The sequence below is a fragment of the Mixophyes fleayi genome, chromosome 6 (assembly GCF_038048845.1).
Source record: "Mixophyes fleayi isolate aMixFle1 chromosome 6, aMixFle1.hap1, whole genome shotgun sequence".
NCBI classification, from domain to species: Eukaryota; Metazoa; Chordata; class Amphibia; order Anura; family Limnodynastidae; genus Mixophyes; species Mixophyes fleayi.
The window spans coordinates 174,927,356-174,942,496 of NC_134407.1; the positions used below are offsets into that span (position 1 = coordinate 174,927,356).

General features: G+C 41.6%; 1 protein-coding gene across 1 annotated transcript in view; it reads left to right on the plus strand.

The window, feature by feature from the left end:
- The first annotated feature begins 4,440 nt into the window (after positions 1-4,440).
- The window catches only part of MYO1D (myosin ID), a 62,846-nt gene continuing 52,145 nt past the window's right edge, over positions 4,441-15,141 (plus strand). The window contains exon 1 of the mRNA XM_075177356.1: positions 4,441-5,363. Within this exon, the coding sequence (XP_075033457.1) occupies positions 5,269-5,363 (95 nt within the window). The 5' untranslated portion in view covers positions 4,441-5,268. The remainder of the gene's footprint in view (positions 5,364-15,141) is intronic.

Below are 15,141 nucleotides of genomic sequence, written 5' to 3' on the forward strand. Positions count from 1 at the left end.
CTCTCTCAGCGGGACTGACAAAGTGCCAACAAAGCTCTCCCAAGTGTCAAAAAATCTCCCTGTGTATTTTGATTTTTGGAGGGAGGCTTCCAACCAGTCCATTTTCATGGCAAAGAACAATTTTTCTTTAAAGAGGTCCAGTGTGGGGGATGTGCTCTGGATCCACATGTGGAGGATGCATTTTCTTGCCACTGTCGAAATAATCAGCAGCAGACGTCTGCCACCTCTGGATGTGCGGGCATTTGGTGGGAGAATGCCCAATATAGCCCAGTCTGGTGTGAAAGGGAGATAATTTACCAGATCAGCAGTAGCGAACCTCCACACGCGTATACAGAACCCTCTAATAACCGGACATCCCCAGAAACAATGAAACAAGTCCGCCCCTCCCATCCCACATTAAGAACACCTATCATTATCTGACAGACCCATAACCAATCTGCGATGTGGAGATATATATCCCCTGTAAAATATGTTGAGGAACATTTCTACATATGTAGAGGCTGGGAGTAATCTGATCGAGATGTTTAAGTTTTTAAGCAAAATTTCATTAGTTAAGTGCGGGAATGTCAATAACCATTGAGCAAGGCCGAGCGTATGGTAGAATAGTCTATGTTGTTTCTCAGGAGTCTATAATGAATTGAAATAGCTTTTTGTTTGGGGGATTTAGAGAGTAGTATATTGTCTTATGGGTTATCCCAATCTATGTCTGAGAAAAAACAATTAGGCTCTTGACATAATGTTGGGCTTGGAGAAATATCATCCCGCAAGGGCCAAGAAATGGAAATTTTTCACTAGCTTGGGCATAACGCAATGGTTTCTTGGTTGATTTATTCATCAATTGACCCGTAGAGTATAGACCCTGTTGTTCCCATGTCTTAAAGGGACAAGCCGCCATGCCATCCTGAAAATCAGGATTACCAACAAAAGGAAGGTGTACAGATTTGTAAGGATTTAAATGAAATTTATGTCGAAGAATGTGCCAAATCTTTCTCACAGACATCACCAGTGGGTTATCTAATAATTCTATCGATATTTCCTGGTCATGAATGTGAAGAAAGGACTTTATATGCATAGAAGGTATAAATTGTTTGTAGTAGTCTATATTTTAAAGATTTTTTTCAGACAGATAGTACTCTCATTTGGCAGCATAGTGGATAAATCTATCTCTATGGGGCATATTCATTTCTCGGCGGAAACGCCGAAAATCTCGCGGTCCGCGCACGATTACCGTTAATACGGTAATTTTCTCGCTGGATTTCAGCTCGCAGCTCCCTGCGCGAAAAAAAAGAATTGAATATGCCCCTATATCATCATCAGCTATTTATATAGCGCTACTAATTCCGCAGTGCTGTACAGAGAACTCAATCACATTAGTCCCTGCCCCATAGGAGCTTACAATCTAAATTCCCTAACATGCACACAGACAGACAGACAGACAGAGACTAGGGTCAATTTGATAGCAGCCAATTAACCTACCAGTATGTTTTTGGAATGTGGAAGGAAACCCGAGCACCCAGAGGAAACCCACGCAAACACAGGGAGAACATACAAACTCCACACAGATAAGGCCATGGTCAGGAATCGAGCTCATGACCCCTGTGCTGTGAGGCATATCTATATATGTGTGTTGCCTCCCAGAAAAGAGCCCTGGCATTTGAAAATTGTTTATTTGAAGTAGGATATTTGCATTATGTGCCTTTATTATAGAACCACAAAGATTTGTGGCCTGTCAGAGGTTATTGAGGTTCCCCTTTCACAGCAGCAATAACACTGTTTATTCCCATCTGCTGTTCAGTTGCCAACTCATCTATTTAACAAGGGACACGTATGAACTACACATGTTCTTTGAATGGCTGATTAGGACCAGGTGAGATGTGATCTTTATTAAGGAGAGATCTTTCCTAGTTACAATCAGCTGCAGACACTGTGCAAGATCAGCATGTTAGACGTCACATGAAAGCGTAGCAGCCTGTACCACTATGACTTCTGATAGTTGAAAGAGTGGTTAGCAGCTGTTACATATTTATTTCCTAATCACGAGATCTATTTATTAAAGAGAGAAAAGCCCTATGTCTGGCAAAAACGGGTGTTTTTTGCTGGAGATTGGGCGTCTTCCTATGCGTCAAATGGTTAACACAGAGACAGCACTGCTGTCACCTGAGGAAAGGGAAGATTTGCATGCAGCTTTTTTTAGAAGTAGAAATAGCTGTGTAATGCATGTACAGATCCACCAAGAGTGGCCCGCTGAAGCGCTAAGTCTACTCTTACCGCTGCCAGACAGTATCATCCGGCAGCTGAGTATCATTCAGCTGACACTGATGTACAGAAAACAAGCTCTAACCCCACTTTATAACAAATAGGCCCTTTAAATTCAAGGCTAAGATCTCAAGCAAGAGATGGTAGATAATCTAAACAGCCCTTACACTAGTGGTTCCCAAACTGTGTGCCTATGCTCCCTGGGGTGCCTTGGAAATCTCACAGGGGTGCCTCGGCCAGGGCCAGTGGAGAGCAAAGCGGGAGACTACTTGGTAATTATTTTGGCTTAGGGGTGCCTTGAAAAAAATTTGGAGACCCTAAGGGTGGCTTGAACTGAAAAAGTTTGGAATCCACTGCCTTAGACAGTAGTTGCCTGATGACTTGCAAATAGTCACATCTAACCAAAAACACAATCTGTCACATTGCTGTCAATCCAACATGTGCAAGTTTTGATTGCTTGAAGTTTCACTCTATTCACATGAATGGATAGCACATTAAAGAGGCCTATATACAGTATGATTCAGTAGCGATAGGGATAGTTTTCTATCACTGCTTATCGCAGTTTACCAGTGCAATTTACCATAACATTTTGTGTGGGTAGCAGAGTGATACTGAGCTCCTCGTGAATACTAGCTGTCAGTGGTAAGAAGACTTATCACTTCACCAGTCATTCTTGGGTCTATCTGCGCATGCTTCCAGTTCTACTTTCATTAAATGTTTAAAAAAAATATGATTGAATCAGAGCATTCCAAATCAAGGCAGGGCGTTATTCAAATATATAAATAACGCTAAATGAAGCCTTTCTTCAAGATTTCTCCTCCGTTACAGCCATCCTGAGATGGCAACAGTGATAGAAAAACAGCAGCGGTACCTATCCATGGTAAATGGGCTTACAAGGGGAAGCAGTCTCCAACGGTCCTTGGTGAAAGCTATCATCGGCGATAGCCAGCAACGGCATGTGGGTTTTGGTAAATACAACCACAACTACTTGCACACGTGTAAAATTGTTTGTACAGAAAAAATGTAGCAACAGGAAATAAATGGGTAAAAATGTCCCATTAAAAAAAGTAAATATAAATTTTTAAAAAAAGAAATAAATTAGTGACTGTTTTTATATCATTTAATTGAATAGCACCTTGCGTTTCCAAGCTTTCAAATATTGTTATTCAAGTAAGGGGCCTATTTATCAAAGTGCGGTGATAACGAAGAATTTCTATTGCTGTTTATCACTTGTGTAACCCTTACCGCAGATGGTTTCTGTCAAACATACTACATACATTCCATAGTTTGGTGGCATTTACTACCCCTTATAAACAAGGCATACAATAGTGAGCCAAGCTAGTTCATGGGGTTGTTATATCAGTAGACATTACATCATCACCATTTATTTATATAGCGCCACTGATTCCGCAGCGCTGTACAGAGAACTCATTCACATCAGTCCCTGCCCCATTGAAGCTTACAGTCTAAATTCCCTAACACACACAGACAGACAGAAGGAGAGAGAGACTACATTACATGTGTTATTTCACATGCATACTACATGGTTAAATCTGCAAGCATGTAGCATGTATGGGAATAAACTGCAGAGCTAGATGTCCAATTCATACTTTTCCAGACTGGCATTTAAAGAAGATATCCACCTATAAACATAACTTAGTATCATAGTCCACAGCTCCGGAACACTCACTTCCTAGGTTCTAATCGGAACCCAACCTTTTGATGTTGGGGCAATGAGCCTCAGAGAGACATTTATTATTAAACAATGTGTGGATGTGAATCTTTTAACAATGGACACATACAATTCACATAGTGCCGACTGCTTTCCAAATAGTATAAATACAAGAGTCCGTTTTCCCATGTGGCTTTTTTAAGCTGCTGTGAAGCTACAAATGCTGGGATTTGTAGTTCCACGGCAGGGAGAAAGCGACGTTTTGCCTAAATCTGCCCTATGCCAGTTACCGTATACATGATCACAACTTCGTCAGCTGGAGGGTGGACGTCCAGGTGAGTTTATCTCAGTCACCATATCTGTTCCCCCTCCTCCCTCCACTACTCACCTGGTCTCATGTCCCTGCATCCCTCCACTTCTAGTTCTCACTCACGCCCTATGTCATCATGTCCCTCCTCTAAAACTTGTTTCCCAGCCCTCTTGCTGCCCACTTTACCACTTCTTTCCTGTCTCCCCTGACTACTCCGCCTCTCACCCTTGCTTCCTTCCCTCATGTTACCTCCCCCATGTATTTCACCAGCCCTTGTCATACCGCCCCTCCCTCACCTTTCCACTCTGCCCATGTTATCCTGTCTCCCCTCCCAGCGTCTCTTACCTCTCCCCCTCCCTTCTCCTCCCTCCTTCCCCCCCACCTCTTCCTGGACTCTGTATAGATGGACAGAAGTCAGAGACTTACACAGGAGAGGCACAAACACGACAAGAGACTGCTCTGCCCTGTGAGACCTGGTAGTAAGCAGCAGTGGAACAGAGACTTCTGATGAGAGATTTTACTTGCACTGTGGGACAAATCTTGAACCAGACATCATCCGATCTGTGGCATTGCCCCACTCACTATGGGACATCCCATCTTGCACTAAGACATTATATGAAGGAGGTATCACATCTTGCACTCTATACTAGACTTCATGTCATATATTGCAACCTATATGTTTAATGAGTGATTCCATCCTGCAGAAGCTCCTCTGGGAATCTTCAGCTACAGAATAATTTCATCAGTCCTCTAAGAAGTATACTTCTCTCAAGAGACATCACCTGTTAAGTGATCTCTGGGTCCCAGAGCCATTGTGCACTTAGAAATCCACACTTGGGCATGACAGACAGCGCCTGGAATCCAAGAGAGAACCACATACAGCCTGGGTGTGAAAGAGACAATCACCGTTCCTGAATGCAGGGTGTACCTGTGTGTAATTGTGCTGTCTGTGTAGTTGTGCACTGATTGTGTAGCTTGTGTATGCAGGTGTAAGTTTCAGGACTGTGTACAACTCTGAATTGTTGCAATCATGGCAGTACAAGAGGGGTTGCAGTTTGGCAAAGCGGACTTTGTGCTTATGGACTCTGTCACGTTACCAGAATTTATGGACAATCTGAAACTCCGGTAAGTGCACAGCAACCATACAACAGTTCACCAACTTGTGGCATCTTTCTGTCTCCTATCCTTCCTTCACTCTGACACCTTTATCCCGGCACTCCCATGAATACAAATGTGTATTATTATTTTTTTAGTATATATGTCACTGTATTAAGCACAATAGGCTTTTCACCTTATAAATGTGATCTGTTATATATAGATGTGAAATATAACTTCATTGTGGACTGTGATAGCCACCTGTAACTGGGATAACTAACACACCATGGGACATATTTATTATCTACCACTTTTTTCCACAATCCCAATGATAAGGAATTAAAGAATGTGACTTTATGAAAATTATTCTTTCGGAACAGCAGTCACAAAAACATCTGTCCCTGCGACCACCTATCTCCTATCTCCTCTGTGGTCACTATCGCAAAGTGGACACTTTTGCGATAGCGATTGGAGGGGAGAGTAGGTAAGATGCTGTGAAGGATCCGAAGATCCCACGACCATAATGCTCTACCCATAGGCCTCAATGGCTAACGCCATCTTCAGATGGCGCTGGTCATCGGGCTCAAGTTCTGTAAATCTTTGATTTTCGGAACTTGCTAAATTACATTAAATAGTAGTCCCCATAGAAACCAATGGGGACTGCTAATGAAATCGAAACCAGTGGGATATCGGAGATATCTGCTACGATCCCCTATTGATAAATGAATGAGATACTTAAAAATACTGAAAACTGCTGTCCCCATGTCCCTAGTGAGACAAATGCCCTATACCTAGTTTCTGCATTTGGATACCCTAACCAGCAAGTGGTTCGCATGCTAGTTGTGATAACACAGATGCATTAGGCATTCATTTGGCATATGTCTGGGAGCCCTACTTGGTATTTATTAAGGGTGCATCTTGACCCTGCGCACCTACTATTCCAAGGAGGATTCACTTTCCTTGTGCGGGAGTTGGGAGCTCATGATAACTAAAATGACAGGAGGATGGAGTAACAGACAGGGGCTGATTGGCAAATTGTAGCCCAAGGGAAGGGGGCGAGAGTCTACTCAACAGCCTTTTAGAACCGTTTAAAAAAAAAACTGCAGGTAGCCAAGGTAGCCCACAATGAGATGAGACTGGCCCAGGAGGGCAGATGCCCCCCAGCCCAGCCTGCCTCAGGTAATAGACTATATTAGATGGGAGAATCGCTATTAATGATTAATCACCCCCCGCTCCCTTTTATAACCGGCTTTGGGCGGGAAGTCCTGGCACAGTGGCTTTGCAGAATATTACTCTATGCATTATGTGACTTTCCCAGCTGTTGTGGAGAACTGCAAGTCCCAGCATGTTGCTGGCAGGGCATGCTGGAAGGGTCTGGCGGTTACACAAGTTTCTGCACTTGAGGAACAAAATTACTGGTGGACAGAGTCCAGATTTCAAGTGGCGCCAAATAAAATTAACAAGTACATTATGTGGAGGTAACCATTTTATAGGCTGCAACAATATTCATGATAATTCAGCTTATCAATTCATTTAAAATTATTGACATTGCTGAGCACAATCTTGTCTGTAACAATATTTATGAGGAATTAGCATATCCATTCACAATGAAGTGCCACGGGGATGTCTCTGTTTCGTGCATTTTAATTAATATTCCGTTAACTAAATAGCTGCTGCCTCTGTGTGCAGGTGACAAGTGCACTTTAAGCTATGACGCTTCATCGTCCGTTCATTGGGAATGAACCTATTATACAAAGTAGGGAGTTGACAGGTGGTTGTTCTTAAAGCAGCTCCCATATGGTAACAGAATAATAGGTATTGTTCACCTATCATTCGAGTGTTAAGCATTCTTGCCTATTTTACATTCATACAGGAGATGTGGAAAAACAGTAAGTGGCACATTGGAAACGTTAAATTATAATGAGAGGGATTATTGGGCACACCAGAGTCAGAAATGTGGATTTCAATACAATGTGGATACCAAACAAAAGGTCCAAATACATTTATGTGCTATAGAATGATAATATAATGTCCACTCTGTAGTTAAATTGGTTGTTGCAATGATGTAATAACGTTTTACCCACTGAGCCCACACAGCGACTTGTGGAAGTCTTACCCTTCAGTTATTATTGTGCTTTGTTGCTAAATGTACACTACTTGGAGTCCATCTGTCTACTATATTCTTGAGTCTAGATTGGTGACATCCAAGTCTGCCTAGCATTTCTACCTGGACATCTCATGTCACATTTATTAAGCACGGTGACATAGTGGTTAGCACTTCTGCCTTACAGCACTAGGTTCATGAGTTCAATTCCTGACCATGGTCTTATCTGTGAGGAGTTTGTATGTTCTCCCCGTGTTTGCGTGGGTTTCCTCTGGGTGCTCCGGTTTCCTCCCACACTTCAAAAACATACTGGTAGGTTAATTGGCTGCTAACAAAATTGACCCTAGTGTGTGTGTGTGTGTGTGTGTGTGTGCTCGTGCATGTGCATTAGGGAATTTAGACTGTAATCCCCAATGGGGCAGGGACTGATGTGAGTACTCTGTACAGCGCTGCGGAATTAGTGGCGCTATATAAATAAATGGTGATGATGGTCTGTGAATTGTCAGACCTGTCATTGACATTCTTAAACAACCATAGGTAAAATAACTTGTTTGGTTTTGCTCTTAAGCTGGGTACACACTACAGGATTTTCGCCAATCACACAATAAACGACATTGCATATCAATATCGTATTAGTAAGTACGCTCCCATAATCATGTTTTATCGTACAAAAGCCCATCGTCTCGTTTCATTCAATTTTATAAACTTACACTAAAAATCTATGTAAGCGATGGAACGATGTCGGGCAAATTCTGCAGTGTGCATGCACTCATGGCCAGCAGTGTAGGCAGATCTCCATAGAGTTTACACAGACATAGTCTTTTAAGCTGATTGTTATGACAGATGAAGAGCACAGATCTGATGGTAAATCATGTAAAACGTGTATAGTTTGTACTCATGAATCGGCTGCTGATCGGGACTTTCAGTCGTTGGTAAAATCGTTACAGGTATCCGATTGGGAGAAATTGTATATAGTGTGTATCCAGCTTTAGCAGTGATTGAGGAGAGAGGAGACACCCACGCTGCATGTTTGTCATCATCATCACCATTTATTTGTATAGCACCTCTAATTCCGCAGCGCTGTACAGAGAACTCGCGCACACCAGTCTTTGCCCCATTGGGGCTTACAGTCTAAATTCCCTAACACACACACACACACACACACACACTAGGGTCAATCTGTTACCAGCTAATTAACCTACCAGTATGTTTTTGGAGTGTGGGAGGAAACCGGAGCACCCGGAGGAAACCCACGCAAATATGGGGAGAACATACAAACTCCTCACAGATAAGGCCATGGTCGGGAATTGAACTCATGACCCCAGTGCTGTAAGGCAGAAGTGCTAACCACTAAGTCTCCATGCTGCCCATGTTTATGGACATACCTGATTGTGTCATTTGTGCCAGGTGGGAATGTGTCCCAGCACTGTGTAAGTCCTAAAAATCAATATAGTTTTCCTCTTTTTATTATTTTTTGTTGTTGTATTGATTAATCATTAGCTGCTACCCCCCTCCCCCTCATTATTTCAGTCCACTTACATGTAGTAATGTACTTGTCTATCTCACACACTTTGGGCTAGATTTACTAAGCTGCGGGTTTGAAAAAGTGGGGATGTTGCCTATAGCAACTAATCAGATTCTAGCTTTCATTTATTTAGTACCTTCTACAAAATGACAGCTAGCATCTGATTGGTTGCTATAGGCAACATCCCCACTTTTTTGAAACCCGCAGCTTGGTAAATCTTGCCCTTTGTGTTCTTGCAAAAAAAAAAAAAAAAAAAGAACATTTCACACACATTTGCTTTCTACATTCTAAATATTCACCAGATTTGCAGGGACATTTCTTCAGTAGATTTTAAAATCTCCTCAATTTCTTGGTTCTGTTTTTAGCAATTATCTGCAGACCCCCCTCCTCATTCAGTCAGACCACCCCATCCTCCTTCTATTCTCTCTTGGCACCAAGTCATAGGTGTTCACCAAGTGCCATTTTCTTGTGATTTAATGTCTGGGACCTCAGGAAAAGGATAGGAAATGACGTTACCAGAACACAAACCTCATATTGTCCCTGCATTGAGTTCATTTTTTGTTTTGTTTATTTTTGCAAGTTTGAAAGCTGAATCTCTCTAAGGACCAAAGTATGGTGTGGACTGTTTCGTTTACTTAGTAAACTAGGCAACTTTGAAATAACGTTGACTAATGTCAATGACATGTACAAGTGATCTGCCTGTAAAGTTCAAAGTGTACGAATGCCAGTGACACACACGTTCCATACAATCAGAAACTAGAACAAGGGAGGGATTGTTAAATCAATCATACGTTAAATAGACTGTCATTTTTTTTAAATGTTAGCAAATAAGCAATTTAGCAAGACCCGTTCTCTTGGATTTTGATGAGCTCCTATATGGATGAACTATTGTCTAAATAATTAATCTAAAGATCTAGTGATCTGCCAATTGGTAACTGTATTATATAAAACTTTATAAAGAAGCATTTGGGTTATCCACATATGCAGCCGTCCATCTTACATTTAACTTATTCATTCATTTAACTTATTCATTCAACCGTGTGTAGGTCCCTTTATCACAGACCATACATTAATTTCTTAGGATGATGCATTGGTCAGTCGATGCTCTCTACCTGTGTTTATGGCATGCTGTTGATAGCAATGAAAGGGAGTGCAGTTTCACCATGCTGTAATCTCAATGATTGACACTGGGTCTGAACTACTAACACAGAGCAAGTTAACTATGTAAGTGTGTTGCCGAATTGTACATATAGCGCTCATGATGAATGACCACATTTCACAGGAGCAATCGGAACGAATGAATAAATCTGATGTGGCTATATAGAACTTCCTTGGTCCAGTGGCCAATAATGCCATACATTTGGGTGCCATTAAGTGACCAGATTTTCCGTCCTGCCCACTAAATTCCGATCCAAGATTTGGACTGAACATAAGTCATTATAATACACAATATGATGAAATCACATCTGAGTAGAAGAGATCCAAATGTTTTATTTATTTATGTGTTTTATCTACAGCAAACATTACAGAGGCTGGATTGCATGCATTGCAGCATTTTATAAGACCAGAAAAAGTTATGCAAAAACATTTTGGTTAATGTGTTCAAAACAGTTATCTCCCTGATTAACAAAAACAAAATGTTGTATTATTCAGGCCATCCATGACACTCATTACTTTATGAGAGATTGTGCATGGCAATGCTGGTTTTCACTTTATTTTAAGTGTGCTTGACTTACTGTATTTAAACTCACCATACACAAAGTGAACTTGCCACTTGACTTGAGAAGATTGGGAACACAGGACAGCATGGTGGCTAAGGGGTTAGCACTTCTGCCTTACAGCACTGGGGTCATGAGTTCAATTCCCAACCATGGTCTTATCTGTGAGAACATACAGTTCTCCCATTTTTGCGTGGGTTTCCTCCGGGTCCTCCGATTTCCACACTTCAAAAACATACTAGTAGGTTAATTGGCTGCTAACAAACTGACCCTAGTCTGTCTCTGTGTGTGTGTGTGTGTTAGGGAATTTAGACTGTAAGCTCCAATGGGGCAGGGACTGATGTGAATGAGTTCTCTGTACAGCGGTGTGGAATCAGTGGCGCTATATAAATAAATGATGATGATGAACACGTGGGTGGCCTATTTGGATGGGATTCTGCACACTTGAGTCATTGGGGCCTGTTTTGACCCTTTCATCACATGACCTTAACAATCTGCTGCATCTCTGGGCCTAATCTGGCCTTTCAACAAATTAAAAAAAAATTCCCCAATTCTCCAGCGTTTCTTTCCCTCTCACCGGCATTCTATGTACCATTGAAAATAATTGCTAGTTGTAGCTATTATTATTATTCTTAACCTTTTATTTATAGGGCGCCACATGAGGTCTGCAGCGCCGTACAGAGGGAAAACACGAAGACATAACCGTACAATACAGTAAAAAAATAACGTTACAACTCTTATTACAGCTACTGAGGTGCAAGCGGTATATTCAGCGCAGGCTGAAACCTGTGCCCATTAGCGCAGGCGTAACTAACCGGTTTAGAGCCAGTAAAAGAGGTGCAAAGACAATGGAGGAGTGGAGTCAATGGGCAGAGAGCCCAAGGAGGAGGTGCACAGTGTAGCTGGTGAGCAAAAGTTATAGGCAATGAGAGCAGGAGGGAAGAGGGCCCTGCTCATAAGAGTTTACAGTCTAAAGGGAAAGGGGCAGACAACATGGGGGTGAGCCAATGTAGGGGGATCTGAGGGCAAGAAGCAAGAGTGGGAGAGATGGAGGATGAAAGAGGGTGAAGGATACTACATGTGAAATGGTTAAGTGGAGGACTGGTCTGCTTTTCTAAAACGGGTGGTTTTCAATGACCGTTGAAGCGATATATTTGCTTGGGGATAGTCTGATAGAACTTTAGGTATAAAGTCTCCCATATGAAGGATGCTTCTCGTTTTCCATTGAATAAACTGTATTCCAAGCTTGGCCAATGTGCATCTGCGGTAAATCAAGATTCTTATTAATTATGTTGTGCCTGGAAAGTTGCAACTGTTTGTCATTCCATACAAACCCATTGTTTTCAGAATTGGCAATCATGTATACAAATGGTTGCAGGATACCATAGAGATACATTGCTCAGAGAACCCTATTTCAAGAAGCGCCTGAATATGTCCCTGATTGGTGATTAGTCACATACTGTCCTTTTATTAGTGAATTTCACAATTAGGCTCATTATTTTTAGGTATACTTTGGTATAATTTATTTTATAACTATGCTGGTGTTGAAAAAAATATGTAATACAACAAAAGTGTGCTGTCTTTTGTCAGGAAAGCAGGGGGCCACCAAATATCCTTGGGGGCTGCATTTGGCCTGCAAAGCCAAATCTTGGACAGCCCTGATCTAAATGGAGATCTATGTGCATGAGCAATATGGGTTTGTGGGTCTCCAGAAACAAAATCTGTTTGACATTTTTTGTTATTGTAGTTGTTATCATTTTCAAGGGCCGAAACCAGCGGAAGTGCAGTTCGGAACCCTAGCACATCTCTTGGGGAATGTTAACATGTTGTGCTTATTAAGTGGCAGCACAGATTAAAAGTAAACACATATTTTATGAGAATGTGATAAATGGTTATTTCCTTCTGACCTGTATTGGTTCTATCTCCATGTTAGATGAATGGGATCATCACCACAATGATTCATACCAAAGAATGTTTGAGTCTGAAATGCAGACTTAGGAGGCAAAAAAGTTCTATGTATCATACAATGCTGCTAACAGGCAGCTTATTGATCAGTCTTTGACTTGGCATCTTGGAGTGACTGTCACAATAATATGGCACAGCATAGTGAGCCACTTCTGATTAATATTCAGATTAATGAGGACTTTCCTGGCATTACGGTGCACTGCAAAGGCTCAGAAAATTGTGGTTTAACCCTAGGCAAATACTCACTTTGTCACTGACGCTTGCTCTGAATACTGGGTGGTCTTTGTACATGAAGAAATGCTGCTTGTAAAACTAAGTCAAGAGGTGGAATTATACTTTTAAGTAAATGTAAACACAGAGTTGGAGGCCCATCCTGACTTCTTTGCTGTTCCCCAGTCAGTCTAGAGCAGCTATATGTTCTTGGTGCAAGCTATATATTTTGGGGCAGATATAGAATTTAATAAGTGTCGCAATAATCTCCACTTGGTGGTATTACTTTTATGTCAATTATCGTCTCCGATTGGCCAATGTAATAAACTACCAAAATGGTCATGTCGGACGTTCCAGTCTTTGAGCATCATTGATCCCTTTTGGAAAATGACCCACAACATCCATAATAAATGCTGGACGGACCATAGCCGCAAGACAATAAAGCAAGTAGCTGGGGTGGTCCGTTCACTATGAGCGTTGTGTTTACTGCACTGATTAGAGATCCCCAGTCTTCATGATAGGGATCATGGGCACATCACATATCACTAGTGAAAACTACTTCTTGTAGATTCTTTAATGTGTAACTACACAAAAACTGATATCTGCAAGATGAGATTATTAACATTGCTGAGATAGTAAGATTGCTCTGGTGATATATCTTGGCCTTAAGACTGTCACTAATGATTTACAGGTTTATTGCATTGCACTGGATACAAGTGTATCATTGTCATCTACTGTAAGGTGATGAGGGAGTTCTTGAGAACAGTAAGGGGAGAGATGCATAATGCATGTACTTATTTATTTTTTCTGTGACAAAAATCTTTACAGCCTGGCATCTGTGTATGTTTGGAGAGTAGGGGGTAGATTTACTAACCTGCGATTTTGAAAAAGTGGAGTTGTTGCCTATAGCCCCCCCCCCCCCCCTCTTTTTCTTGAGCGCTCCCACCCCCCCTGGGTCTGGTTGTCCAGAGATGTAGAGTGGAGCACATGGCCATCAAACCTCCCCACATGCTGCTTACCACAAGGAGAAAGACTGCTCTTTGGAAAACAACACATATACTGAGACACAGAGATCCTGTATATTGCACTGAATGTGGGAAAGGTTTTTCTAATATTAGCAGCAGCCCAGAGACTGCATTTGTACAGGGGTATCATCCTGGTAAACCCAAAATAGCCCCACCAGACCTCACATAACATTAATACCTACCCCACAGATCATAAATAACATGCCCACCCTTAACAATAATACCACCTTACATATTATAAAAACGCAGAGGTCCCACACAAGCCCCGTACATCTTCAAACTTGGAGTCCCACAAAGAATAAAATATTAAAAAGAAAAAAAACAAATAGGCCTCAGATGGCGTTCCCCCTGGGCAGTCCAGGTCCCGTACCCCCTGATGGCAGCCCTGTGTGCATGCACAGGTATATGTGCTTAATGCATTGGGCAGGACTTAATTTCATTCAGTAAAATAACTTAAAAGGGCACATGTGACGTGTGTAACAAGCCACTATATAAAGCAAAGGTCCACTCAACTTGTTGTGTTTAGGTATGTTTGGTTCAGTTAATTCATTATATAGTCCACACTTTAATGAGTGATGTCATGCAAATGTCATGAGTCTGATGGGCTACTGTACAAACCATGTTTTTTTGCCTTTGATGCATCCTGACCCTTTCCTACCGGTACAGCGTGCTTACCTCTAGAACTTACCACTTAATTTATTAATCCAGTTACCTTTACAGAAGTAACTCGTTGATAAGTAATATTGTTTATTTTTTAGTCCTCAACAAATTAATTCAGCACAGGTGACTGCAATAGCAAATGAAGTGAGATGTTCAGCAATTCACGAGTGTCAGCGAGCAGGACATGAATACAGTGGGGGACATTGCACTGAGTTCTGCCGCTGATCTTCACTGTTGGGGAGCTCTTGAGGATCTAGAAGGACCTGTGGGACTTTGTTTGTTAGATTTGAACCCCATGAGACTTTGGGATGCTTCACAGGAATTGTTAGTTTGGTAGATATCAGCAATGGGGGAGCAGCATCACAACATGTTGCTAAAGCTATAAAAGTAGAGTGCAAGCATTCTGCCTCTTCTTAACGGACATCAACATGAAGACAATCCCACCCTTCTGTTGCGTATTGCATTTGGATAAAGCATGGGCTTAGCAATGTGTATAAGTATAAGCAGTTTGAATTGTTTGGAGAGGGGAGTTTGTAATTGTGTCCTGCATACATTCATCATCAACTCATAGGGGTAAATGTATCAAGCTGAGAGTTTTCTG